Source organism: Aptenodytes patagonicus, chromosome 20, assembly GCF_965638725.1.
Source record: "Aptenodytes patagonicus chromosome 20, bAptPat1.pri.cur, whole genome shotgun sequence".
Taxonomy (NCBI): Eukaryota; Metazoa; Chordata; class Aves; order Sphenisciformes; family Spheniscidae; genus Aptenodytes; species Aptenodytes patagonicus.
The window spans coordinates 2,842,454-2,868,346 of NC_134968.1; the positions used below are offsets into that span (position 1 = coordinate 2,842,454).

The 25,893-nt window shown below is 59.5% G+C and overlaps 3 protein-coding genes, 1 long non-coding RNA gene and 1 other non-coding gene across 9 annotated transcripts; 3 read left to right on the top strand and 2 right to left on the bottom strand.

Moving 5' to 3' along the window:
- Positions 1-5,630: 5,630 nt before the first annotated feature.
- On the top strand, positions 5,631-5,702 carry TRNAQ-UUG (transfer RNA glutamine (anticodon UUG)). The gene has a single exon. It is a non-coding gene; the product is annotated as a tRNA-Gln (tRNA).
- A 621-nt stretch (positions 5,703-6,323) lies between these two features.
- Positions 6,324-9,997, top strand: LOC143169579 (uncharacterized). Its single transcript, XR_012996902.1, has 3 exons — positions 6,324-6,735; positions 9,424-9,624; positions 9,761-9,997. It is a non-coding gene; the product is annotated as an uncharacterized LOC143169579 (long non-coding RNA).
- GNGT2 (G protein subunit gamma transducin 2) lies at positions 8,555-10,451 on the bottom strand. Its single transcript, XM_076357045.1, has 3 exons — positions 10,269-10,451; positions 9,092-9,181; positions 8,555-8,680 (listed from the first exon to the last, which is right to left on the bottom strand). Exons 2-3 carry the CDS (start codon positions 9,173-9,175, stop codon positions 8,555-8,557), a joined length of 210 nt encoding a protein of 69 aa, XP_076213160.1. The 5' UTR covers positions 9,176-9,181; positions 10,269-10,451.
- A 1,322-nt stretch (positions 10,452-11,773) lies between these two features.
- On the top strand, positions 11,774-17,139 carry ABI3 (ABI family member 3). The gene is made up of 8 exons (XM_076357044.1): positions 11,774-11,891; positions 13,002-13,169; positions 14,031-14,207; positions 14,871-14,953; positions 15,143-15,238; positions 15,625-15,806; positions 15,928-16,050; positions 16,285-17,139. The coding sequence occupies exons 1-8, from the start codon at positions 11,775-11,777 to the stop codon at positions 16,443-16,445; spliced, it is 1,107 nt and encodes a 368-aa protein (XP_076213159.1). The 5' UTR covers position 11,774; the 3' UTR covers positions 16,446-17,139.
- A 66-nt stretch (positions 17,140-17,205) lies between these two features.
- On the bottom strand, positions 17,206-25,051 carry PHOSPHO1 (phosphoethanolamine/phosphocholine phosphatase 1). Of its 5 annotated transcripts, none has more exons than XM_076357040.1 (4): positions 24,927-25,051; positions 22,810-22,912; positions 20,003-20,074; positions 17,206-19,291 (listed from the first exon to the last, which is right to left on the bottom strand). In XM_076357040.1, exons 2-4 carry the CDS (start codon positions 22,900-22,902, stop codon positions 18,530-18,532), a joined length of 927 nt encoding a protein of 308 aa, XP_076213155.1. In that variant the 5' UTR covers positions 22,903-22,912; positions 24,927-25,051; the 3' UTR covers positions 17,206-18,529. The 5 variants fall into 5 exon arrangements, with proteins under 5 accessions (XP_076213155.1, XP_076213154.1, XP_076213158.1 ...); XM_076357039.1 differs by lacking the exon at positions 24,927-25,051 and adding an exon at positions 23,110-24,920; XM_076357043.1 differs by lacking the exon at positions 24,927-25,051 and adding an exon at positions 20,172-20,251 and having other exon boundaries at positions 22,810-23,171.
- Positions 25,052-25,893: the final 842 nt, after the last annotated feature.

Below are 25,893 nucleotides of genomic sequence, written 5' to 3' on the forward strand. Positions count from 1 at the left end.
CCATGAGCAAGGAGGAGCGGCCCCGGCCCTGCCCCGTCCTGGGGCGCGCGGCGGTGGGGGGGGGGGGGGGGTGTTGGCTGTCGTCTGGAAACGTCCTCGTCCGTGGGGTGAGGAGGGTTGCGGAGTTTTTAAATTGGGGCAGGGGGACGTAGGGAGCCTCCGGGCAAGGAGAAGGGCAACGGGGTAAAATGGGGTTTCCGCTCGCTGGGTCGTGCCGGGGAGGAGTTGCGGGCAGGGAGCAGGCAGAGCTTGTGCCGCTGGCTGCCCTCTCCTGCCGCGGGGCAAAAAAGGAAAGCAAGCAAGCAAAGCGCTTCTCCGTGCCTCAGTTTCCCTCCCTCCCTCCCCCCCCCCCCCCCCCCCAACCCCCCGGTGGGGTGATGCTGCTCTCCTACCTCACAGGGCTGGTGCGAGGATGAACAAATTCACGTCTCGGAAGCACTTGGCGCTCCTCGGTGCCGTATCCCGGGCAAAGCATCGCCGGAACGAGCCGCCCCGGCGCTACGGAGAGACTTGGGTTTGGGGGTTCGCCTCATTTTAATGCTATCAGAGTCTTCTTTTGCCATTCAGCTGGAGGAAAAAAAAGAGAAAAAGGAAAGAAAGAAAAAAAAAAAAAATCCCCCAAATCCCAGCTAATGTTTCTTCTCTTCCAAGCTCTGAGGGCTTTCTCGGCCGCTAAGGGCATCCGTGGGCTCAGCAGCGATGCCGGGGCCGTGCTCCCTCCCTGCAGCCTGACCCGGCTGACGAGCGTGGAAGGGTTTTACGGAGTCGAACGAGAGGAAAATCCGTTGTAAATATTGAAAAGGAACTGCCTCTAAGCTACATTTTATGTTTCCTGGGCATTAGGTTTTTGGGTTTGTTTTTATTTTTTTTTAGTGCGTTTTTAAAAAAAAAAAAAAAAAAAGAGAAAAAAAGTAAAAGTTAGTCAGCTAGTTAATCAGTGCCAGAAAAAGAAATCTTTTTAAATTCCTAGCTCCAACTATTTTGAGTGTTTTCTAGACTCTGAAAAAAAGATCAGAAACGCAGACTTGCTATAAGACAGTTGAAGACATTTTTTAATTTAATTTCTCTTTATTGATGTAGGTCTTCCCTCCCTGTCCCCTGCTGGTCCACACAACATAGGCTTCTGCTATTTTTGGAACTTTCTTGTTTTTGGAGAATTCAGTAACCGAGGGGTTGGGTTTTCTTTGGGGGGGGGGGGGGGGGGGGGAGGTTCTGATTTTTTTTTTTTTCGGTCGTTTTTAATTTCTTTTTTCCGTTGTAGCTTTTGTTTTGTTTGGATGAAATCAGTGTGATCCTGTGAAACACGTGTTCTCCTGAGAGGGCACGGAAATATTTAAGCATCCTCCTCAGGCGCTGGCTCCCGGCGGCCGCTCGGATTGTGCCGTGCCGAGTGTGGCCGTGGGCTTTCCCAGCCGGAGGGTTGAAGGATTTGGCTTCGGATTTGCCTCGGGAGCCGGGAGTGGCGATGGGGCGGCGGGAACGAGCGGTGCTTGAGCTCGGGAGGCTTCGGTCTGCTGGTCGGAGGTGGATGGCCACGTGCCGGGTCCCCGGCGCTTGGGAAGCGGCCTCGGAGCGGGTGCTTGGCAATAACTTGTTGAAGGCTAGAATTAATTGGGGATGCCCGGTGGCGGCTCCGCTTCGGCGGTCCGTGGGGAGGAGAGAGATGCGTCCCCATTCAGTCGAATCAGCCTTTCTTCTTATTTTTGGTTTTGTTTTTTAAATTTTCTTTCTTTTTTAACTCATTTGTGATTGTGGGTGAGACCCAGAGCAGAGCGAAACCAGCCGGAGGCTCTGAAATCATGAATTTTGTTGGAGACCGTGCAGGTGCTGCGAGCTGGAAACGTACACGTGCAAACTACCTCAGAGCTGACAGGGAGCCCCGAGGGACGGACGGGGGCGGGGGGGGGGGGGGGGGGGGTCCCTCACTGCCCCCCGCGGCAGGAGCCGGCCTCCGGCACCCCCGAGCTCGGCAGAGACCCTCCCGGCTGGTGGGGAGGCAGTTTTTGGCAACCCGGCTTTCCGCCCTGCGGTTGGGGAGAGCTGCGTGGTGGAGGAGGAGGAGGAGGAGGAGGAGGAGGAGGAGAGCCGATGAGGAAGGCTCCCAGGGTGTGCCGGGAGGGCGGTGGCGTGGGATAGTGGCCAAGTCGGACCCCTTGAAAAGTCAGCCCCGGGCTGACTTGGGTGTGCGTTTGATCCCTGCTGCTTTACTGTACGTTACAGAATTACTTGGGGGTTTGTTTTTTTTGTTGTTGTTGAAGACGAATACCTCTCTGAGCGGCGGCAGGGCGCGGTGGCGGTGGGATGCTCTGCCGGCCGGCGGTGGGATGCTCTGCCGGCCGGCGGTGGGATGCTCTGCCGGACGACGGCAGCAGCCCGTCCCCGCCGGCGCGGCAGAGCGGTGGGTTATGAACTGTGGAAAGTATTTGGGTGCTGCGGATCAGCACAAGCTAACACCGAAAGGGATTTTTTTTTTTTTTTTGCTTAAAAAAATAAAAATAATAATAATAATAATAATAATAAAAAAAAAAAAAGAACAATTTAAGCCCCAGGGAGTCGGGATGTACGACAGAACTGAAGCCATTTTTTTGGACCGGTTTGGGAAATGGTCTCTGCAAAGCAACACTAAGTCCAGCGGGAAGGAGTTTGCCGATGGTTCGGGGTGGGGAAGGGCTGATCCGGAGCTCGGCCCCGGCAGAGCTGCCTGAGGCAGGGACGGGAGGCAGGGACCGGCCCGGGTTTGCTGGGCTCTCCCATGGCTGTTGGCAGATAATCCTGGGAAATCAATGGGATTGACCGGAATCGGGGCAGAAAATAATCTTTAAAATGGCCGTAACTGGTGTGAGCGTTCGTTACCCAGCAGTTAATTGCGTCGGTTCGTTCGAAGCGCATCTGGATTCACCTCGGGATCAAATTCCTTGACTTCAGGAGGAAATCTGGCCCTAAACCGCGACCAGCCCCCTCCACCCCCCCCGGCCCCGTGCCACTGCCGCCTCCCTCGGCTCCTGCGGCTGAATTGAAACCCGGCACATTTTGGGGTGGCTCCAGAGGAGGCAAAACAGCCCCCCCACCCCCCCCACCCCCCGTGAAGCTCAAGATTTTCCTGAGAGCCCCGAGCGGCCGGTGCCCGTGGAGTCCCTCGGCTTCACCGCGCGTCAAACCCGGGGACACGACCTTATATATAACCAATTCATTTTTGTTTATCTACCTCTTAGTGACAATAGATTAAAAACTAGGTAGTGGCAACTCCACATGCTGTAGTTTAGGGGAAAAAAAAAAAAAAAAAAAAAAAAAATTACTCTCTTTTTCCAAAGAAAAATGTTCTTTAAAAATAGAATTTATGGTCTTTCTTTTCACTTTAAAGCGGTCATTAGTTGTAAAAGCTCCAGACCTCAGCAGTCCGAAATGTTTGGTTGTGACTGATTTTTTTTTTTTTTTTTTTTTTTTTTAATGCTCAAACTTCCATTTCTTTCTTTTTTTTTTTTTTTTTTTTTTTTTGAACTTGGATATTTACTTCTTCCAGTAGCAGTACACCTCCATCCTCCTCGCTTCCCCAGCCCGGCGGGGCTGAACCCCGTTTTTTACTGGGGGAATCGCAGTCGATGGTTTTTTTTTGTTTTGTTTTGTTTTGTTTTGTTCCCCCCCCCCCCAGCGGCTTTTTTGGGGCAGGACGGCGGCAGCGGGCTGATGGCAGCACGGGGGGGGGGGAGGCGATTGAGCTGAATTTGGGGTGCCACATGGCTGCACCCCGACGCCGGGAGCACCCAGCCACCTCCTCATCCACGGGACGGGTGCACCCAAGGGTGCTGCTTCTCCCGGCAGCCGCCCCAATACAATTTCAGGCTATTCAGAAAAAAATAACAATTGTACTTTCCTGTAATGATATTGTTTTTCCTCTTTTCAGCTGATTTGTTTCTTTTTGCCTTTTCCCCCTCCCTCTCCTCCTTGCCTCTTCTAATCCGTGTTCTTCCCTTGTCCCCTCGCGTGAGGCAGTTTGTTGGCTTGGATGTGGAGTTGGGATTACGGATGGACGTGGGCTCCATTTCTCTTCCAGCGAGGTTGTTGTTTTGTTGTTTTTTGTTTTTTGTTTTTTGTTTTTTTTTTGCCACAAACCGCTTTACTCCACTGTTTCATTTTTAAAAATAAAGAGAAAAAAAAAAACAAACAAACAAGCAAAAAAAAAAAAATAGTGTTTGTGTGGTTTTATGGAGTCGGGGGGAGGAAAAAATGGGGAAATAAAGGGGGGAAGTGGAGGAAAAAACAGAGAACGAAAGGGGAAATGGAGGAAAAAACAGAATGAAAGGGGAAATGGAGGAAAAAACAGAGAACGAAAGGGGAAATGGAGGAAAAAACAGAACGAAAGGGGAAATGGAGGAAAAAACAGAGAACGAAAGGGGAAATGGAGGAAAAAACAGAGAACGAAAGGGGAAATGGAGGAAAAAACAGAGAACGAAAGGGGAAATGGAGGAAAAAACAGAACGAAAGGGGAAATGGAGGAAAAAACAGAGAACAAAAGGGGAAATGGAGGAAAAAACAGAACGAAAGGGGAAATGGAGGAAAAAACAGAGAACGAAAGGGGAAATGGAGGAAAAAACAGAGAACGAAAGGGGAAATGGAGGAAAAAACAGAGAACGAAAGGGGAAATGGAGGAAAAAACAGAACGAAAGGGGAAATGGAGGAAAAAACAGAGAACGAAAGGGGAAATGGAGGAAAAAACAGAATGAAAGGGGAAATGGAGGAAAAAACAGAACGAAAGGGGAAATGGAGGAAAAAACAGGGAACGAAAGGGGAAATGGAGGAAAAAACAGAATGAAAGGGGAAATGGAGGAAAAAACAGAGAAATACAGGGGGGAATAGAGGAAAAAACAGAAATAAAGGGGGGAAATAAGGCAAATACAGAAATAAAGGGGAAATAAGGAAAAAACCAGAGAAATTAAGGGGGGAATAGAGGAAAAACCAGAAATAAAGGGGGGAAATAAGGAAAAAACAGAGACATAAAATGGGTGTTGAGGGTTGGGGACGAGTGGGGGTGGCAGCGGTGGAGCTCGGGGACATCCCAGAGGATGCTACGTCCTGCCCTCGGTGCCGGTAGCACCCAAATGGGGCCGGTACCGTGATTTTACAGGGTTTGTAGGAATAATTAATATAATTTTCTTGCCCCGGGGGTGCTGGGAACGGGGGATGGACCCTCTGCAAAGCCCCCCCGGGGGTGCAGCTCTAGCCCAGCCGTGCAGCACCGGTGCTGTTCCCCAACCGCTCTGCAACCTCCGGACCCTCCCGGGCGGCTCAAGGGCACCGAGAGCGACCGGTCGGTCGCTCTCGGTGCCCTTGAGCCGCCCGGGAGGGTCCGAAGGCTGCCCGCGGCGGGGGGAGGGACACGGGACGGTCCCCCCGAGCCCCCCCCCCCCAGGCCGGGTATGGAGCGGAGCGGGGCCATCCCCGGGGTACGCGGACGCGCCGCACCGGCACGGGCTGGTACCGGAGGGAGGCGGGGGGGTGGAAGCAGAACCCCACTGTCACGACATGGAGGGGGGGGGGGGAACGACCGGACCGGGGGCGTGGGGAGGGGGTTTGGTCACCCGTGGGCGGCGGTGGGCCAGACTGAGGGCGCGGCGGCGGGCTGTGCACGCAGCGGTCCCATGGTGTAATGGTTAGCACTCTGGACTTTGAATCCAGCGATCCGAGTTCAAATCTCGGTGGGACCTCGCGTTCTTTTTCTTTTTTTTTTTTCTGCCCTCCTCCGGTAACGCGGCGAGAGGCGGCGGCGGCGGCGAACCGGGGCGGGGGGGGGGGGGGGGGGTGGGTGGGCAGCAACGGGTACGTTTCTCCCTCCTACTCCCGCCCCCCCGCGCCGCGCCGCGCCCTCCCGGCCCCCGCCGGGTTCCATTTTGTGCGGGGGCACCGTCTCGTCACTGCGCATGCGCGGGGGCGGGCGGGGCAGAGGACGGCGGGCGTTTTCCCAGTTGCCGGCGCTCATTGGGGGCGCGGGCTGACACTCTCGCCTCCCCGCGCTGCTATTGGCTGGGAGCGCGCTCCGCTCCGCCCCCCTCCACCGCGTTATAGCGTAGCGACGTCGCCTCGTAGCGGTGTTACAGCGTAGCGGCCCCGCGGAGCCCGTGGCCCCGTCACGGGGGGGGGGGGGGGTTCGCGAACGCGAGTGGGCGGTGTGAGAGGCCTCGGGGAAGCGGCCCCGAAGGCCCGGGCCTGGCTTAAGCCGCCGTTGGGCCAGAAGCGTCCCGAATCCCTTCAGCAGCGGCTTAGCCGGCTCTGACGCAGTTTTCCAGCCGTTTAACGTCAATTAACGGGTCATTCCCCACCGAGAGCAGGAAACCGGGCCGCGTCCGGGTTATCGCCCCGGATTAGGGGCAGCCCGGGCTCCGGCGCTCTGCTTTGGCCCGGGAGCCGGGCCCTGGCCCGGCCCAGGCGGAGGCCACCGGCCCCGCGACCCTGCCACAAGAAAAACACAGGCCGCGGTTGAGCTGGCGGGTTTATTTAGCGTCTGCAAGAAAGAACAAAACCACCTTTATTTTTGTCTTTTTTTTTTGGCTAGGGAGGTATGCGGAGTGGAGGTACCGGCTACAGGAGAGTGGTGGGGAAGCCCCCCCGCCTGAGGAAAAGCCTCTTCCTTGTGTCCGTCCTCAGCTGGGGAGCCCCCATCTTGGAGTGTCTCTGGGGGATGAAGTGCCGAGGGACCCTCTCCGCCCCGTGGACTCGGTGCCGAGCAGGGCCAGCCCAACGGTGAGACCAAGCAGTGGCCTGGAAGGCAGGAAAACGCTGCTCCAAGTGGGGTGGAAAGCAATTTCCTACAAGCACAGCATTTAAACTGCTCCCAGGCCTGTCTCCACGTGCTCCTGGAGCCCCAGCAGCAGCCGCTAGCATTGCGGTACACCCACAGCCTTCCCAACATGCAGCAGCTACCTGCTGCAGCGTCGCCTCTTCCCAAACACCCCGTCCCATGGGGTGGAAGAAGTTTGTCCCTGCCCTGAGTTTGCAGCCGTTGCCTTTGCTGTGTCTAAAACTGCTACGGGACGTGTAACCTCTGAGCAGAAGCCGTCTGGGCCTCAGGGGAGCGTTTCAGCATGGGCCTGAGGGCTGCCGCGATGTCGGAGGTGGGCTGGCATGAAGCAGAGGCGGGACGGGGACAGACTGCGGCAGAGACGGGGCCTGAGGGAGTCTGAGAAATCAAAAGAGCTGCTGCTTCTGTTTGGGGTTGATGATTGGCTGGGGATGTTTTGGGGAGTTTGCCGAAAGACAGTATGTAGATGTAATGGACTTACAAACAAACAAAAAAACAAACAAAGCCCCAAATGCTCCAAACCGCCCCCTTCAAACAACAAACCCCACAAACCTTCCCCAGAGTATCGCCCTACTGAACTGGGAAGCAGGCTGTGCCCCAGCTGCTGTGCTTTTTCTATCAAGCAGGGGATGAAATTTGTCCTAGAAAGAAGCTGCCGTTGGCAGCAGGAGGATCATGGCCCGGCATTGCTAGCTTAGGGCTTGGCGAGTCCCGTCTTGCTCCGAGGAGCTGCTGCTGCCCGCCAAACTGCCTGGTCCAAGTCAGCCCCGTCACCGATGGGACATGGTGGGACGAGACTTGGCAGCCCCTCTGCCCATCCGGGGCCCGGCTGCCCTTCCCTGCCTGCCCGCAGCACGGCTGCGGCGGAGGGGAGCTGATGGTGCAGCGGAGGCAGCGCTCGGAGCCGCCACGGTCGCAGGCAGGACCTGACAGCCCTGGGCTTGCTTTACCACGGCTGCCAGGGGGTTTCCAGGGGAGGAAGCGAGACCGAGAGGCGGAGTGAGGGTTTGAACAAGCCGCCTGGGGCCTCGCTCCTTCCCGTGCCCTACCCTGTGCTGGGTGAAGACCACCCAGCCCTGCTCCGGCCATCCCCCGGCTCTCGATGGCGGGTGCATGGTGGGGGCGAGCTGTCGGCTGTAGGAGTGGTGGGCAGCGGTGGTCACCGGCTGGGGGAATGTGGAGGATAAAGAGAATAAAGCTTTAGACCCTCGGAAGCCTCAAAGCAGTGGGGGGGGGGGGGGGGGGGGGGTATTGCCCTTCTGTGCCAGATGGGGAAACTGAGGCACTGAGCAGAACTGACTTGAGCAAGGTCCTGCTGGGAGGCTCTTCTGCAGCAAGCGGGGGCTCGGCTCCGGGGTTGGGCTGCTTGGAGAAGTCTGGGACCAGACACAGCTCTGCGGTTTCGTTAAAGCCCAGTTTGCTGCTGGCTGCTAAAAATGCAGAAGTTTTGCTTGCAGGAAACCAAATGTAAATCAGCCATGAGAGCAGAAAAGCTCACGCTGCGCTGGCTGCTGAACCTCATCTCCTGTGGCAGTGGGGCGATTTTTTTTTTCTTTCTTTTTTTTTTTTTCTTTTTTTCTTTTTTTTTTGGTCTTTTTTTTCTTTTGCCGTCCTTTAGATGCGCTACGCTTTGGTTCTGGACTCCCCAGTGCTGAGGTCAGACTACAGGGAAAGCAGGTTTCTGACAGTCTTGGCTTGCACACGGGAACATCCCTGCGCCCGGCGAGGACAGCAGCGGGCGGGGGGGGGGGGGGGGGTGTGTCAGCTTATTGTACAGCCACCCTTCTCCTTAAAGGGGTTCTTGTCCTCGGGGATTCCTTTCAGCAGCGGGTCCTCGCCCGCCATGGACTCGATGTACTCCTTGATCTCTTTGCCGGTTTTGGAGACCTGCCAAGGAAGGAGATGCTCTGCGTGGGTTACGGGAACCAACCCTCCCTGCAGAGCTGCGCTCCCGCTCATCGGCTGCCTACGAACCCGTTCGGGCAGCCGGGAGAGGGGAACTCTGGCCATCAACATCCCACCCAGCGCGGGGTGTCCCCGAGAGCGTCCCTGGGGAGCTACGGCCACCTCGCTGCGTGCGGGGCTGCAGTTCCCAGGCTCTGGGACGTGGGGCTAAGCCCGAAGGGCATGTTTGCCTCGAGGGGAGAGGTGTGAATGCACATGCTTCTGCCTGTATTTGAGGTTGAATTTCAGGGATTGTGGGTTTGTTTTTGGTTTTTTTTTTTACCTTTGCAGCACGATCAGGTCAGGGAGTTACCCCGGGGAGCGGCTCCTTTGCATTTTGGGTGAAAAACTCACCATTTGCCTCTCGTTCTTCACCTCCTTCTTCAGCTGATCCAGCTCCATCTTCAGCAGCTCCTTTTCTGTCATGTCCTGAGCCATTTTGCCCTGTAACCACGGGGAAACGGCGCGTTGTTAGTATATAGATGGGCTTCTCCTGCGGCACATTAGGACTATTGCTTTGGCCCTAATAGTGTTGCAAACGTTGCTAATGCCTCAGCTGCCCCCATGGCGGGACATGGGCTGACGCTAAAAAAAGAAAACCCGAGGCGGGAGGCATCTTTCAGGCGCCTTTCAAAGCCCTTCTTGTAACATCTGCTGTAACCAGATTTTCGTTTGCTTGTTCTCAGCAGGCACATCGAGCGACAGATGCAGTTTGAGGGCAGCGGAGGAGGATCCAGCCCGGTTTTTAAAGAGGTCTTTGCTACCCCAGAGGCTGTTTCCCCAAGACACGAGGTGGCCAGTTCAGCGGGGCCGGCTGAGCCCGTAGAAAAGCCGCTGCCTCGGGGCTGTCGGAAGCAGCAGCCTCGTAGGAGAACCTGGATGCCCAGGTCTGCAAACTAGATCTTCCTGATCTGTGTCCTGTGCCTGGGCAAGAGCATCTTTGCAGGTTTTCTAAGGAACTAAATATTTTTTTTTCCTTTTTTTGTTTTTTTCTTCTCTCCCCTCCTTATGTCTGGCCCCCAGGTAAGTGCTAACATGGATTCATGGCTGTGAACTTGGCTATTTGCATGCAGAGGCATTGCTTGCCGCGACAGAAGGATTTTGGGGCTGTGTGGGCTGGAAAAGCCCAGCTCTTTTTTCCCACGAAAGCCCATCCAAGGGTTATGTGAGATTCCTGCACGGCTGAGATCTGTTCCCATGTTTAAACTTGGGTTTGAAAGCCTGGCCACAACCTTTTAAATAAAAAAAGTAAACGTGATTAAGCTGAAACGTGCCTTGGCCCCGCTTTGGAAGGCGTCGAGCTTGTGCGCCCTGGACCCCGCTGGTTTTCTGCGGCTGCTCTCGTGGCGTGTGTGCCCAGTGCTCCTCTCCCCATCGACGCCCTCGGCGCAGAGCCGGCCCCGGGAGGTGCTTGTGGCAGAGGAGCCGAAAGCCACAGCACAGCCGTGCTACCAACCCACGGAGGAGGTGGCTCCCAAACCGTGTGGACCCCACGATGCCATTTGTACCTGGAGGGAGCAAAGCCACTTACCTCCGGGGACGAGGGGCTGCCCCTCTCGGCGGTGGAGACGTTCAGAGATCCATCCGAGAGGAGACGCCGTCGACTGGCCCCTCGCTCTCCTGATCCAGGCTTGAAGACTCCTTCAGCTTTCTGGGAGGGTAGCGGGGAGCAGATGTCTTTGGTCCTTAAGCTGATAATAGACTCAAGCGAATAAGCTGGTCAGGTGTTGGGCATTAGCCTCAAAGCCCCCCGGGGTAATCTGTGGTGGGGCTGCGGGGAGGGGGAGGATGGGGGAGGAAGGGTGGGGTGGAGAAGCGCTTTGTGGGGTGGGTGGCTGGGGCAACCGGGAAGCCCTTGAGCCCCTGGCGTGGGTGTCTGGGTCCTACCCTGGCTGGGACAGAGGGACTGTCCCCTCTGGGAATCAAAGCAGCTTTCGTGGAGTTTAGGAGGGGGTAGAGAGGGGAGCTGGGGCGAGGGGACCTCTGGGGGCTGGCGCAGCCTCGTCGGGGGCCAGGAGCGGCTCGGGCGGCTCTTGGTCCTTCAGGGTGTGAGGAGCTGGGCCAGCGCTGGAGGAAATTCATCATTTCCCTCGTCCTTGTGCTGGTGGGGCCGCGGGCTCAGGAAGGGCCAAGCCCTAACGTGGGTTTTGCTCCTGTCTGGCCGGTGCAAAGTCGCTGGGGCTGGAGGCCCCGAGGAAGCGCCTGCGGGAGGAGGAGGAGGAGGAGGAGGAGGAGAGGGTGGAGGGAGATTTCCAAGCACGGGGGAAGTGGGAATTTCCTGCCCTCCTCACAGCCTCACCCCTGGGGATGTGAAACACTGTTAGCAAAGCACAGAGAAGGACGCGCTGTCCTGGCGAGGGAAGGACGGGCGCCTCCGCGGCGTCACTTGTCACATCCCTCTGTGCCCTGAGCTGAGCGAGGTCTGGGTGACCCGGGCGATGCCATGCGGGGTGCACAGGGTGCCCGGGGCTTTTCCGGGGAGGAGGACCTGGCAGTCGAAGCGCTGCCCTTGGCTGTATCTCTTGCCTGGCTGTATCTCTTGCCTCGCCTGGCAAAGGGAAGGGCATCGCCCTCCCTGGATGCGACCAAGCCAGGCTCAGCCCCACACCTACCGGGAGGGCGGCAGGGGCTCATGGAGGGTGGGCGCGGGTGGCAGAGATGGGGGTCGGGATCTTTTTCGGTCACTCGCCGCCGGTTCCTCCGTGACTCACATCCTTCACCACAGCGGCCGCTCTCATGCCCTGCCCCAGCGGGGTGACCACCAGCCGCGGCCGGGGGCTGCCCCCCAACGCGTCCCCCGTCGGGTTGAGGCCACGCTGGCTTCCTCCCCGCTGGCCCCCCCACCTTTCCTCGCTGCCCCCGGCTCTCCTGAGGGCCACGATGTGAAGGTGGCCGGGGCGGGCTCCACGCCTGCGGGGCGTCCCTCGGGGGGGACGGGGACACCGCGGCGCCCGCGGGCCCTGCGTCAGCATCGCCGCGAGCTTCAAAACCCGGCGCCGAGGCGGCCGGGGAGGAAGTGGGAGCCGAGCCCGGCACCATGTCGGAGCTGGAGCAGCTACAGCAGCGCGACATCCCGGCGGGGCGGCAGGTCCTGCGCGACCACCACTGCAACCTCCATAGGGTCGCCGACTACTGCGAGAGCAACTACCTGCAGGTGAGGGGGACGGGGACGGCTGGGGACATCGCGGGACGAGCTGCGGCTTTGGGGCTGGGCACGATGCTGGAGACAGCCGGGAGCCCTGGTGAGGTGGTGGTCCCGGAGGGGCGGCTGGTGGGTGACGGCGAAGGCTCTACCCTTGGAGACGGGAGCCTGAGCACCCCCGTTAGCTTCCTACTGAGAACTGCATGCCGCTGTCTCTATTTTTTTTTTCTCGTGCCTCAGTTTCCCCTCTTGCTCCACAGCAGCTTTTCTGCTCAGCTCTCGGGGTGGGGTTTGGGACGAAGGGAGAGTCTTCCGGGGGTTTGGTGCCTCCAGAGAAGCCCTGGGAGGGGACCAGGGACACCAGCCCCGCCTGGGCTGTCCCCACAGGCTGTCCCCAGGGTTTCGGAGGTGCCTCCTGGCAGGGCAGAGGAGAGCTGGGTTGCCCGCACGTGCAGAGCAAGCATGAAGCTCTGCGGCCGTCGGTGTCCCTCCTCCTCCTCTCTGCCTGGCCCCCCCTGTGACCTGCTGAGGGAAGGAGGGGGCAGGAGTTTTTGGGATGAAATAGGAGAAAAAAAAAAAGAGTTCTGGCCCTGTTTGCTGGGGAGGGTGTCTTGGCCGGGGGGGTCCCCGGGTGCTTTGCAAAGCCCATCTCGGTGGCCTCGTTCGCCCGTGCCGGACCCCGAGGCTGCTCCCAATGAGCTGGTGGTGCCGACCCACTGGAGCGGAGCTGAAGGGGAAACGTGCTGAACTCTTCAGAGAACTGAGACGCCATCGCCAGCGCGGCTGGTGGCATGGCTGGCTGTCCCCGCGCATGGCTGGCTGGTGGCATGGCCAGATGTCCCCAAGGGTGGCAGGAGGCTGAGCCGGCCATTCGGCTCCGGCACCTGCCGAAACGGCAGCATCCCGGGGAGGAATCGGGGTGAATTCCCAGTGCCGGAAAAGCCAAGCGCCGCTGCCTGATGGGTGTCCGTGTGTCCCGCCGGTGGAGCCAGAGGAAGTTTGATGCATTTGGAAAGCAGAAGGAAGCATCTTCGCTACCGTGTGACTCCAGCGTGAAGATGGAGGGCAGCGGTGGCCGCACGGGGTGGGCTCGTCCCACCGGCTGGGTTTCCCCCCCCCCAGGCGAGCGACAAGCGGAAGGCGCTGGAGGAGACGATGGCGCTGAGCACGCAGTCCCTGGCCAGCGTGACGTACCAGATCAGCAGCCTGGCCACCGCCTTCCTCCGGCTACTGGACCTGCAGGCGGCCGAGCTGCGGAAGGTGGAGGCCGACGTCGGCTGCGTGGCCCAGGTGGGACCGTCCTCCGACCGGTGCTGATGCGTTTTGGGGTTTGGGTGCTGAGAAGGGGGTGGGCTCTGGGAAAGGGAGTTTGGGCAGCTTGAGGGGGCTGAAGACCCTCCTTCCCCATAGCTTGAAGAGCCCGTCAGCCCTCCCCTTAGCATCACCTTGCAGTGAAAGTGCAAGACCATCTCCTTGGGTGGTGGTGGAGGGCACCCAACACGTCGGGGGGGGGGCGAGTCCACCTGGGGCTTGGAAGCTGGCCTCCGGGGTGTTCTCCCAGTCTGGGCACTTGCAAATCCCAGAGGAGAGGACCATAGGAACTGCCTGGGAAACCTCAGAGGAATCAAAGCGGAATGACGGGGCTCGGAGCGTTGGCTTCACTGCAACACTCTCCCCTTGCTGGAGCCTGGCCTCATCTTCCCAGAGCTTAGGGATGCCGATGCAGAGTCCCGTGGCCCCCCACCTCTTCCTGGCACTTGGAAGCTGCCTGGAGCCTTTCCAGCCATGGGAGGAGACAGGACCCTGTGGTCATGCTGGAAGCAGCAGGAAAACAACTTATGGGTGGCCGAGGCTCATGCATCCCCCCCGCCGCTGCCCTCCCTGTCCCCTCCGTCCCCTGCTTTAGGAATGGCCAGATCCGCTGCGGTGGCATCAAGGGCATCACTCGCTCTGCTGTGATGGAGCGGAGCGGGACCTGCCCCTGCGACTTTGGCCAGGCCGGGGGGTTCAGGCTCAATCCTGATCCTTTCCTGCGACCCCTTCCCTTACAGGCGGGGAGATGGGGCTAGGAAGGGTGGTGGGACTTGGAGGTGGCAGCAGGAGATGAGGAGAACCCGGGATGGGACGGTGGGGACAGTGCCATCTCCGCAGAGGGTTGACATGCACAAGGAGAAGGTGTCTCGCCGGGAGATCGGCTCGTTGACCGTCAGCAAGAGGTTCCCGTCCTACCAGAAGATCATGTCCCCCCCCAGCCTGCCCTGCCTGGAGCCCTACTACAGGAAACCCCTCAACTTTAGCGTCCTGGACAACATCGGCCACGGCATAAAGGTCAGCCCAGGGCTAGGAGGATGTCCCACAGGGGTGAGGGGGCTTGGATGGGCTTTCTCGGTCCCCGATGTCCCCAGCGTTGCACTGATGGGTGCACTGGTGGGCTCAAACCCCTCCTCGATGGAGAAGCGGGGTCTGTCCGTGCCCCGCAGCCCACTCCGGGACTCACCTTGCTGGGGCTCGGTGGTCCCAGCTTGGGGGAGGGGGGACACGGTCCAATACAGCAAAGGGAAACTGAGGCACTCAACGCTCAGCAAAGGCCATCAGCGCCACTGGGGCCGGTGCTGAGCCGCAATGCTGTCACCCCCACGGTGCCTTTCCCAGCACCAAAACCGCCCGCACAGGAAGGCGCCCGCGGGGGGAGAGGTTTCGGCAGCCTCGCAGGCGCGAGCCCCTGGCGAAGCCACTGCGGGGCCAGAGGGGAAGTGGTGGCGCTGGGGCCGCGGTTCCCACGGTGGCGGGTGCCTCTCGGCCTCCTCCGCACCGCAGCACCGGCGGCTTCTTCCGCTCGGCTGATCCTATCGGGGTGGGGGGGGGGCAGTGGAGAACTCGGGGTGCTGCTGCCCGTGGGGGGGGTCACAGCCCTCTGGGGCGCGATGAGTTTGTGGGGAGGGCTGCAGCTGCCCTCACCCATCGCGTCGCCGTCTCTCCCTGTGCCTGCAGGACCACAGCACCCAGCTGTCCCGCACGGGCACCCTGGCTCGGAAGGGGATCAAGTCGGCGGCGCAGGCTGCAGGCACCCTGGGGTGAGGCTGCGGGTGGGGATGGGTTCGGGGTCCGGGGGCTTTGCCTTTCTGTGTCACCGAGCAGGTGACGATGGCAGGGACAGAGCCATGAGGTGCACCGTGGGCTCGCCCGATGCTACTGCATCAGGGTCCCATCCCTGTGCCGAGCCGCCAGCCGGGCTGGGGGGTCAGCAGCTGCTCTGCCCGCAGGAGAAGCACCCGCATCCCCGAGCCCATCCAGCCGCCTGTGGTTCCTGAGGGCAAGCTCTCCACGGCCTCCTCCGCCTCCTCGCTAATATCCGTCAGGTACTGGAGCTGCCCGGGGGGTCGGGAGGGCCTGGGGGTGTCAGGACAGCCCGAGGCAGCCACCGTCATCCCGCTGCTGCGAAGGGGTTTTGATGAAAAAGAAGGGGTTTGGGAGTGGGAGATTCACTGCCCTGGGCAGTGCTTATTTCTAGAGCAAAATCCTGTTACAGAGAAGGTCCCCGATGGGGAAACTGAGGCACAGAGTGGGGAAAGGGCTTGTATGGGGTATACACACAGATGCTGGGGTATCCTGCCCACGGTGACTGCAGCAAGTGGCACCCCGTCCTGGCATGGGGCAAGTGTCTGTGTTCAAAGAGTGGGGGGCAGAGCCAGCCCCCAGCCTGGGACCCTCCCCCACCCTGAAACCGCCACTCCTCCACCCTCAGCTCGAGCGGAGCCCCGGCAGCCCCCAGTGAAGGCATCCCTGCGCCACCACTGCTTCCCTCTCTGCCGGGGCCACCCCCACCGCCTGCGGCTGCCATCCCGCCGCCACCACCTCTCCCCGGGGACCTGCCCCCGCCACCACCGGGGGACCTGGCCGTGCCCCCGCTGGACCTCATGCCCCCAGGTGAGTGCTCGGTGGTCCAGGGATGCTCAGCATGGGGGGTTAGTGGGGAGGTGGGGGCTGCACGTGGCCTCTGCTCCCCATGGAGCCCTTCATCCCCCATCATTTTGCGGGGATTTTGCAGCCCCCGATGACTTTGAGCCACCGCCGCCGCCACCAGCTTTGCCCGACTTTGAGGATTTGGCCCCACCACCGCCGCCCGCCGCAGAGGATCCACCCTGGGTCCCGGAGAGCTACCTGGAGAAAGGTACAGGGGATCCCCAGATCCCCTCGATCTCTTTGCCGTGCTGCTTTTGGTTGAGCCCCTGCCCACAACCACGGCACTGAGGGCCCAACTCTGCCCCGGCATTGGCCAGGGCTGGGATGGCGAGCGATGCCGTGGTCTGCTCATGTCCCCCAGCTCCCGCCCTTCCTGGCGGTGGCCTGTCCCCTGCTGTGGCCTTGCCCAGGCTCCATGGTTCCTCTCTCCCTCTTCTCCCAGTGGTGGCCCTCTACGCTTACAAGCGGCAGAAGGACAACGAGCTCTCCTTCCAGTCTGGCGCCCTCCTCTTCGTCACGCGGCGGTACTCGGACGGCTGGTGCGAGGGCGTCATGGGCGAGGAAGCGGGTTTCTTCCCCGGCAATTACGTGGAACCCTTCTAAGCACCGAGGGCAGGCAGCCCCCTGCATCCCCCACCCCAGCTCACCCGCCCGGATCGGCCGCATCCTGCTCCTGCTTGGGGCAGGGCTGCGTTTCGCCTTTGAATTTTGGCTTTGCACAGCTGGGGTTTTGCACAGCTCAGCTCTTGCGTGGGCAGCCAGACTGGCTGCCACTGCCGGCACCGCTGCACCCTGGCAGCCTCCAGCACCCAGAGCATCCCCCTGCCCAGCCCCTCTCCCGTCTTCCTTTTCTTTATGTTTTTAATGACAGCAGCACTGGCCGCTGCCGGGAAGGTTTAGCACCGGGACACCGCAGCTCTCTCCCAGCCGATGGAAATGCGGCGGGCGGCACGTTGGTCCCGTGGGCTGATCCTGGCGATGCTCCCGGCCCTGCGGTAGGAGCGAGGGCAGCGCAGGACCGAAGCGCGGCTATAGGAGATGGGGGCCGAACGCCCACAGGGACAAGGAGGGGAGCAGCACCCAGCTGTGGCCCCAGGGCACCTGCCTGCCGTCCCCATCAGCTTGAGACGCAGAGGGGGACGAGCCAGGGCTCGCTCCATCAAAGGGGACCCCGGCAAAGCATCGCTTGTAGCCTGGCCCCGCTCTGCCGCTCCCCCTCCAACGCAGTCCCCCCTTCACCAGCCCAAGGAAGAGAAACAACATGTCCGTGCAACTGAGCGCGCCGTTTCACACCCAGGTTTATATCCTGGATACAAACAACTTGTGTATCTGCAATATATAGATATATATCTATATACATATATATGGGTTTTTTTTTTTTAATTCCATGGCTTTAAGTTCCACACAGTTGAACAGGCTCCGGCGGAGGAAGAACGAAGAGAGGTGAAATGAAATAGAGGAGGACCAACTCAGGGCTGCTTTGGTTATTTCCTTACTGCTCAGGTTTGCTGTCAGGGTTTCTATGCTTTGGAGGAGTTACGAGCCACCCTCAGGGGCTGGTAAGGCTGCGGATAAATCCAGGAGAAGCCAACACCAGAGAGCAGCAAATACTGTAGGTCCCCCCCTGCAGAGTGCAATTAGAAGGGGCAATTAATACTGCAGCGGGGCACGGGGAGGGGGCTTGGGGGGACCCGATTCCCAGGAGAAGTGCTACAGCACCACACCTCCCGGGAGGAGGTTTGGCACCTCCCGGCGTACGAGGGGAGTCGATACGATCCAGCAAACACGAGGAGACGACCAGTAATGGCTCAGAGTGAGGAGGAACCTGTCCGCCCCGGGGACACGGGGGACGTTTTGCCCTGGAAGCAGAAGCAGAGGATGGAAGCGGAAGGCAAGGGCAGGTCCTCCTCCCTGCAGTGGGATGCGGTCGCCGTTCCCATGCCCTGGGCAAGCGGGTGGGGATGGACTAGAGGAGTTTTTTTTTTCCAAGGTAACCACCTTTCCAAAAGGTTTCTTGTTCCTTGTGTGAGAATAAAGTCTCAAGGGACAATTAACTCCCTGGCTCAGCTGCTGAGCCTTGCAATGGGCTGCCCTGCCCAGGCGGGGTGCGGAGGGGAAGCCGGGGAAGCCAGGGAGCCCAGGCAGCACAAATTTCCCAGATTAAATTTCCAGTGGCCTCATGAAGAGGCAAGGAGCCCTCGAGCATCAGGATCAAGGCAACAGCACGCAGCTCCTGGCGTGGCCGGCGGAGGTCGGGCAGGCGAGGGGGATGAAGGCAGGAGGAAGCATGTGCAGGGCCCAGCCCAGGGGGAGCCGGCTTCTGGGCTTTTGGGAATTGCTCCTGTGAAGTCAAAAGGGAAAGGAAAAAAAAACCAAACAACCCAACAAAAAAACCCCAAAAACCAAAAAAAATCACCATTAGTGTTGGCAAACACCCACGTTGGAGTAGATGTCCGAGCTGCATAGAGAAGGCTTCATCTCAACATGGCAGGGAAGGAGAAGGGGGGACCTAGAGAAAGTGCTTTAATCACCGGGGAGAAAGGAGCTGGGAGAGGACAGGCAGGAAAGCAACCCAGGAGCGGGGGCTGAGCGAGCAGTGCCGATGAGCGTGGGGTACAGGGCGTGACCCCCCCCAGGCCTCTCCTTTCCCAGCCGCTTGTAATACGCAAGTTTCTTCTGAGCCATCCTCAACACTTCTTCTTGAGGACCTCCTGGAGATAGCGGGCGACCTCTGCAGCCGACTCCCAGGGGACGACAGTGGCCTGGAAGGCTCCAGGCTGCTTCTTCTCCATCTCTTGGGTCATCCGGTGCATGGGGTAGCCCTTCCGCGGGAAAGCCACATCAGCTGAAGTCAAAGTCACGGAAGGGCAGAAGTCATTGGCACCATCTCCCACGTAGAAGACCCTCTCGAACTCCACCTCCTCCTGGGCTCTCTCTGCCAGGTACTCCGTTAGGATTTTGCGTTTGCACATGTTGGCCGGGCAGTCAAGGCACTTGTGGCTGTGGTAGGGCCCCAAGGTGAAGTACCCCTTCTTGTCAAAGCCGGACGGGTTGCTGAAGATCTTGCGGAAGAGGGAGTAGAAACCGGCTGCCCTCAGATTGCATTCGATGCCAAACATGTTGGCATCGGAGATGAGGATGATCTCGAAGAGCTCGTGGTTCTTGGAGAGGAACTGGAAGAGGTCCGGCATGCCGGGGGACAGGGGGATGTTCTCATAGACTGTCTTGAAGTCCCCCATCTTGACCCCCTGGTCCCCCATGTACGCCAGGACGCGCTGCATGTACTCATTGTAGAAGCCCTCGCGGAAGGTCTGTCGGATGTGCTCCGGAAGCTCCTGCCCCGGCGCTGCCCGGATGATAGAGTCATCGCTGTTCTCATTGATGATGGTCTCGTCGAAATCGAAGACGAGGAGGTACTTGGGAGGCCGGGGGCTGGCCATACCAACACCCTGCGAGGTGGAAGGATAACGCCCAGCCGTTAGTTCAAGGCACTTTGCTTCGGCCCTGGCACAGCGATGGTGGCAACCACAGCAGCAAGAGGCTGCCAACCCTGCAGAGCAACGCTCCTTGGCTGCCTCACCCCCAGGCAGCTTATTAGCCCAGCTGGGCTTGGGGGGGGGCTAATCCCCTGCTGACATACCTCAGCCCCGGCCCTAAGGCATTTATCCTGCCTATAAAGAGATCATTTTGTCACCGCTAATCCCGTTCCTGCAGTCAAGGCGGTCGCTGTGCCGAGCTACCGCTGCACATGTCCTCCCAAGGGACGCGGGGACAGCATGCACCTCGGGGTGTTTTGTGCAGGGAGGGTCCTCGGGGTGGGGGGGTTACTCCCCAACCTGCTCCTGTCCCGCCTCTGAAAAGGGGGTTGCGTCCCTGCAGACCGCTCTTGCTGCCAGGACGAGTCTGGCTCTTCCCGACAGAGGAAAACATTTTGCAGGTTGATTTTTGCCCCATCTGGATGCAGTTTCCCCCTGGGTCGGGCTCCGCAGGCTCCTGAGAAGCCCGAGATAACTCAGAGCCGACTCCTGCCCTGCTCTAAAACCAAAGTAAACCTACTTTGCCAACACGGTGCAAAGCCGGTGAGCCCCAGCCCGGCCTCCCGGTGCCCACCCGCTCCCCTCGGCTAAAGCCACGATGGCCCCCCAGCAGCACCCGCTCACCTTCCCGGCTGCTCCCGTGCCGCCTGAGGCCAGAGGTTTGCAGGATGGGGACCCGATTCCTGCTCCCTGACCCTGAGAAGAGAGGGGACAGCCCCGTTCAGAGAGGATAAGACGGGTGAGAATGGCACTGACCTTAAACAGGCATGGCAGCCCGACGCCCTCACAGCACCTTTTCATTTTAAGACCATCACTCTGCAGGCAGCGCGTTGCTGAAGGCAGCGCTTAGGGCTGGCCGGGCTGCTCTCCTGGCTGCAAACCACAAAGAAGGGGGAGTTTGGTTAATGGCTTGGGTTTTCCCCGGCTGCCACCTTCAGGCACGGCACCAAATGTCACGGCATGGCCGGGCTCTACGTCCTGCAGCGAACTCCCAAGCTCGGGACCTTTCGTACCAGGAACGGAGGAATTAAAGGAGTCTCCGGAGAGCAGGGTGAGTGGGCAGAGCCCGTTTAATGCTTCTGATCCCTCTTAATTCCACTGAGCGCCTGGGCTTTGCTGCACGTGAAAGCAGCCAGCACAATGGCTCGGCAACGAACCCCAGCAACACATGCCCTGTTCCAAAATTGCCCTGATTTTCTTCCAGTATAATTAGTTTGGGGTGTTTCTTTTAATGGAGTAATTATCCTGGAAAGAAACCAGGTGCCCAGGCGGCTCCGCTGAGGATGTGCCAGTCTGCTACCCGGGAGCGAAGGCAGAGCCCAGGTTACGTCTCCTGAATTTTGCCGACCTCTTGTGGTCCGCGGCGATCAAAGCAGAGCGATGGAAAAACCTCAAAAAACCAACCCCGCAGCCAAACCCGGCTGGAAACTCAGCCGGATGGTTAGAGGGAGGAATAACACACGGGGACACGGGAAATTTTCACCGGGCACCAGTAGCTCGGCTTAGCTGGGGCTGGGAGGATTTCAATGATTATTTTGTCATCAGCACGACAACAGGAAGAGTTTTTCAGCTGAAGGTGATTTGTGGGGGATTTGTCTGGTTTGAAGTCCAGCATCAAACTATTTTGGGCACAAACGCGATTCATGACTCTGCTAAAATTAAATAAACCACCACTGCAACTCGAAGGTGGCACGCTGCAAAAGGAAGCGGGCGCTCAAAATTAAACCCCGGGTTGAAATCTTGTAAAAGCGGCTTTTTGTGAAATCTTCAAACCCAACACTAGTTATTTCTTTGTAGAAGCATCCATCAAAAGCTGACGTTTATTTACAGACATCATCTGAAGCCAAATAATGCTACAGCCAGCCCGGCAGTGGGGTTAGCCACCACAATTGTCAGGTCCAAACCAAGAGAAACAGGGAAAAAAAGACTAAACATGAAAGAGTAATTGTAATTTTTGTCATTATATTCCAAAGAGCTGCCAGCGGCGAGAAAATAATTTTGCCGTCTCAGCCTTAAGGAGACGTCGTGGTACCGATGCAGCGGCACAGGGAAAGAGCCCTGGAACGGCTGGTTAACCCCGGGGACACCGTTAGGGGCAGCTGTAAGGGACGATGTGGACACGGGGAGCGAACCCGCCTCTCAAAAAGCTCTTCCGGGCCCAAAATTTTTGCATTTTGCTGAACAGGAAAGGCTACCAGCACACATCTTGAATTCCGGGCAGATTAGGTCAAACACAGACCTGAATGGCAACCTCCACGCAATCTATAGTCCCTTCAGTGCTTTTCAGCCGAGGTTCCCCAAACACCTTCCATCTAGCCACCTCTCCTGAATTAACGTTTTGTTACGCACGTAAAAAAACTGACCTGCGAGCTGGGGAAAAGCCAGTTTGGTCTCTTTTGGCTTATTTTAGCTCTGCCTCCTTCGAGAGCTGACCAGCACGAGGTCGGAAACAGCATCAGCCACCCTGATCTCACATTAATTTGCCCTGAGCAGAGCTCCCTGTGAGCTCTTGCCTCCCTTCCCCACCTCCCAGGCATCACTTCGCTCTCCCTGAAGCACCGTGGACACCAACAGCCCCAGCGGGGATAAATCCAGCCGCTCCCAAGAGCTGGAAAACAAAATCAGTTGCTCTACCAGGCTCCTTGCCCCGGTGTCCCCGGCACTGCCACCGCTGCCGCACAGAGCCTCTCCCAGCCCAGGGCTCAGAGCCAAGCGCCCCGACAGCAGCTTCCCCTTTGCGGGTCGCGGAGGAGGAGAGAGGCCACCGGACCGTTTTCTATGGGATTTCTAAGGAAAACGATAAGCCGTGAAGTCAGCTTGGACAACCGCTGCCCCCACCTACCGGCAGGAGATCGGAGCATCCCTGCCACACTCCTGCAAGAGCCACCTTCCGCTCTCAGCCGTCCCCAACGCCGCTCTTAATTGTATCAAGATACGCGTTGCTTTTATGCAAAGGAGAAATTAAAATCTAAGCCAGCTTTATTTAGCGAATAAAGGTCCGGGATGGGACTTCTCACCACCGGCCTCCGGGGGCTGTTGGGCAAATCACGTCCTTGCCCCATGTGCCGTTCTCCCCTTACGATACAGAAAAGGGAGATACCGGCGTTAGGAGCGACTCAATAAACCTGCACTCATCCTCTCCGGCTAAAGACAAGCAGGCTGAGCTGTGGGGTCTGGCAGCAGCCACCTCAAACCCTGACTCTGCCCCGCGCAGGAGGGGAGCGGAGATGGGGGGAAAAAAAAATACTTAGCAAATCTCCCAGCCCCGAATTACCCCGTTAAATCCAGCCAGGAGCCGGCGGTGCCCACGGGCACACCGCTAGCAGCGTGGGATGGAGCAGCCGGCTCCATCCGGGGTAGGGAGAAACGAAATCCCTGCAGGACCGTGTCACCGCTCCCAGCAGAGCTATTTCTGCACGGAGATGACTCACCCGGCGGCTGCTTCCCGGGAGCGCGTCCGTCCACCTTCTGCAAAAAAGGGACTCCCTCCAAAATAAAAGAAAAGCGGCCGCGCTTCCTAACATTATGCAAGGCCTGAATGTTGAAACAGAAAATAAAACAGATATTTGCTCGTTAATTGCGTCAAACATAAAGGCTTAAACAAACTGAATTCGGGGTGAGGGTCAAAATACGCCCGATACAAGCGGTGAGCTGCTGGGTTCACCGCGAGAATAATTTCCCAGGGTAGTTTATCCCCAAAATCTCGATGTTTTCTTCCCCTCTGGCAATACCTCCAGCCATCCTCAGGATCTTTCCGCCCCGAAGGGGCCCAGGGAGGAAAGACTGGAGCCCGCCAATATTCGCTGCCCTCCTTATGTCCGCAGATCAGCTCTTGCCGCTCGTCCCAGGGGACCTCTGCACCGCCGTGTGACTTTGGGCTTAATCCCGGAACGGGTTCAGCACAGGACGAGCTGCACGGAGAGGAGCAGCGCCGCGCTACGCACCCGCCCTCCGCCGCAGGATCAGGCCCTACGCCAGCCCCCGGCGCATCCAAGCGAGCGTGGACGGGGATCAGCACCTGATTTGAGAGCCGGGAACTGCTGAGCCTCGAAAGCGAGGGGGCACGGGGGCATTTCCCAATTGCAGGCACAGTCCCTGGGCTGGTTTTAATCCCCCGGCGTACTCTGCTCTTGCCAGTTTTTAACATTTTTAACCTTAAAAAACCATTCGGTGTTTCTGGTGCGTACAACGCGTTTGGTATTTTTTAATTTTAACTCAAAACTCAACCACTCACCTTTGGCAAACGCGTTTGCCCACTCTTTAGGGCAATATTAAGGGCAAAACAAGAGGACAGAGTCCTGCTGCCCCAAAAGCAAAGGAGGGGAAAACCTCCCTCTCCGGCACAGACATCGGCGCCATCAGGCATGTCATCGGGATCATGAGACAATTTCACCACTCCTGGAATAAAACCCGACCCGCTCCCGTCCCCGGCCAGCTACACAGCTCCCGAAACAGAAGCAAATGAGCAAATTAATAACAAATCACCGGACAGCGGAGCTCAGAGGGGTGTCTCAGCCAGCCTCAACCCCCTCCACGTGCCGAGGTGCCACCTCACCCCTTCTCCTGCCCTACGGCTCCCGCTTCACCCCAAATCCCCTGGGTGGGGGTGAACGGGAACACCCTCTCCGGGGCCGGGGCTCGCCCTCCCCGCCTGCACGGCTGCAACGCCGCGGCCGGTCACCTCGGGTTATGGGGATGTTCCATTTTTTTAATGGTGTTTATTTTTCCTGCCGCCTGCCAGGAAGCTGCGGCGTTACCGCAGCCAAGGGCTCCCGCTGCGGCCGTCGGGGCCGGAGCTCTCTGCAACAACAACAAAAAAAAATACCCCGAAACAGGTGGTTTTGGCCCCAAAATGCTGCGGCTGGCAGGCGGTGGGTGTCAGATTGGCGGCTGGTTTGCGGGAGTCCAAAACCGGATCCCAGATCCCGGGATCCTCCACCGCAGTGCCGGTGCTGGACCCGCCACTGGGCACACGCATCCCGCAGCCTCTCGCCCGCCGGGGCACCGGCGCCGGTGCCAGCCCGGTGTCAGCTCCCTGCGGCCGGGACCCACAGCGGCTGCTGCTGCTCCAGCTCCGGTACCGGCACGCTCTAGCCTGCCGCCCGGGGAGCGGGACCGGTGCCGACTCACGCACGGCCACTCCTCGGGTCCTCCCGGTACCGGCGACAGCCGCAACGGGGCTGACTCATGCACGATCGGTGCTTGAATGCTCCTGCCCGGTCGGCACCTCCCGATACCGGCACCGGCCGCACCGGTCCTCCGAGAGTCCAACCAGGTAGGGACCCTCCGGTACCGGCACCAGCCGCTCCGGTCCCCCCAGGGTCCTATCGGATCGGCACCTCCCGGTACCGGCACCAGCCGCCCCGGTCAACGGAGACCCCCACCGGGTGGGCGCCTCCCGGTACCGCCGCCAGCCCTATCGGATCGGCATCTCCAGGTGCCGACACCCGGTGCACCGGTCTTCGGAGCCTCCTGCCGGGTCGGCACCTCCCGTTACCGGCCGCCCCGGTGCAGACTCACGCCTGATCAGCCCCCGGAGCCTCCTTACCGGGTCGGGAGCGCCCGGTTCGCCCCGGTGCCGGTGGGTGCGCAGGCAGCCCGGCGTCTCGGCCGTGAACGGGGCCGGACACCGGTGGCTCGGGAGCGCGGCGAGGCGGGTCCGCGGTCCGGTGCGGCGGGTCCGGGCCGGCGCCGCTGCCGGGGCTGCCGCGAGCGCGGCCCCTTTAAAGCGACGCAAACGGAGCCGCGGCGCGGCTCCGCGGAACAACCGCAGTCCCCGCACGTCACCGCCCGCACAGCCAATGGCAGCCGCGCCGGCGCGCATCAAAGGGGGCGGCGCCCGCCAGAGCCACGCCCTCAGGCCGCGGGGAGGGGGCGCCGGTAAGCGCGCTGCGCCCGCCGCCCTCCCCGCTAGTGCCGCCTCGGCGGGGCCCGCGGCGCCGCTTCGCTCCCAGAAGTCGCGAAACGGGCAATAAGCGACAAAACCCCTCCTAGAAACAGCCAGTTTCGTAACCGAGCCATTTTGGGAGGGGGATTTTTTTTGGCCCCGAAACAAGGGGCGAGCGCAGCGGGCAGCCCCCGAGGCCGAGGGGCTCAGGGGACCGGGGGGGGGGGGGGGGGGGACGACGGACACCCACAAATTCTCCCCAAAACACAGCCCGGGGAGGGGGTTCGCCTTTCCTGCTCCGGGGAAAAGGAGCCTTGCCGGGCACCCACCGGTCCCCAGAGCCACCGGCCCCGGGCAGAGCCGCTGCCCGCAGCCGGGAGTGGAGGGGGGGGGAAGCGGGGAGCCGAGGCTAATTTTAGGTGCCGGCTCTGTCCCGGGACACGGAATTGCAGGGTGGCCAGCCAGGCACACAAGCAAGGGCAGCCCCTGCAAGCGTATCCACACCCCAAAATACTCTCCTGGGCTCCGGGGGGGTGTTTAAGCGGTATCTTTGGCTCTGCAGGACGTCTAATTTGTACTGGAGGCACCCACGATAAAAAAATAAGGCCAGCTTGTTCAAAGGCTGGAG

What these genes read in the sequence shown, in the direction of transcription:
- GNGT2 (XM_076357045.1), bottom strand. Translation starts at nt 9,175, where the DNA reads ATGGCTCAGGACATGACAGAAAAGGAGCTGCTGAAGATGGAGCTGGAT. An exon ending in TGAAGAACGAGAGGCAAATG is followed by an intron (nt 8,681 to 9,091) that starts GTGAGTTTTTCA and finishes CTTCCTTGGCAG; the next exon opens with GTCTCCAAAACCGGCAAAGA.
- ABI3 (XM_076357044.1), top strand. Translation starts at nt 11,775, where the DNA reads ATGTCGGAGCTGGAGCAGCTACAGCAGCGCGACATCCCGGCGGGGCGG. An exon ending in ACGTCGGCTGCGTGGCCCAG is followed by an intron (nt 13,170 to 14,030) that starts GTGGGACCGTCC and finishes CCATCTCCGCAG; the next exon opens with AGGGTTGACATGCACAAGGA. An exon ending in ACATCGGCCACGGCATAAAG is followed by an intron (nt 14,208 to 14,870) that starts GTCAGCCCAGGG and finishes CTGTGCCTGCAG; the next exon opens with GACCACAGCACCCAGCTGTC.
- PHOSPHO1 (XM_076357039.1), bottom strand. Translation starts at nt 23,525, where the DNA reads ATGTTAAAAACTGGCAAGAGCAGAGTACGCCGGGGGATTAAAACCAGC. An exon ending in GATCCTGAGGATGGCTGGAG is followed by an intron (nt 22,913 to 23,109) that starts GTATTGCCAGAG and finishes TTCAACATTCAG; the next exon opens with GCCTTGCATAATGTTAGGAA. An exon ending in GCACGGGAGCAGCCGGGAAG is followed by an intron (nt 19,292 to 20,002) that starts GTGAGCGGGTGC and finishes TCCACCTCGCAG; the next exon opens with GGTGTTGGTATGGCCAGCCC.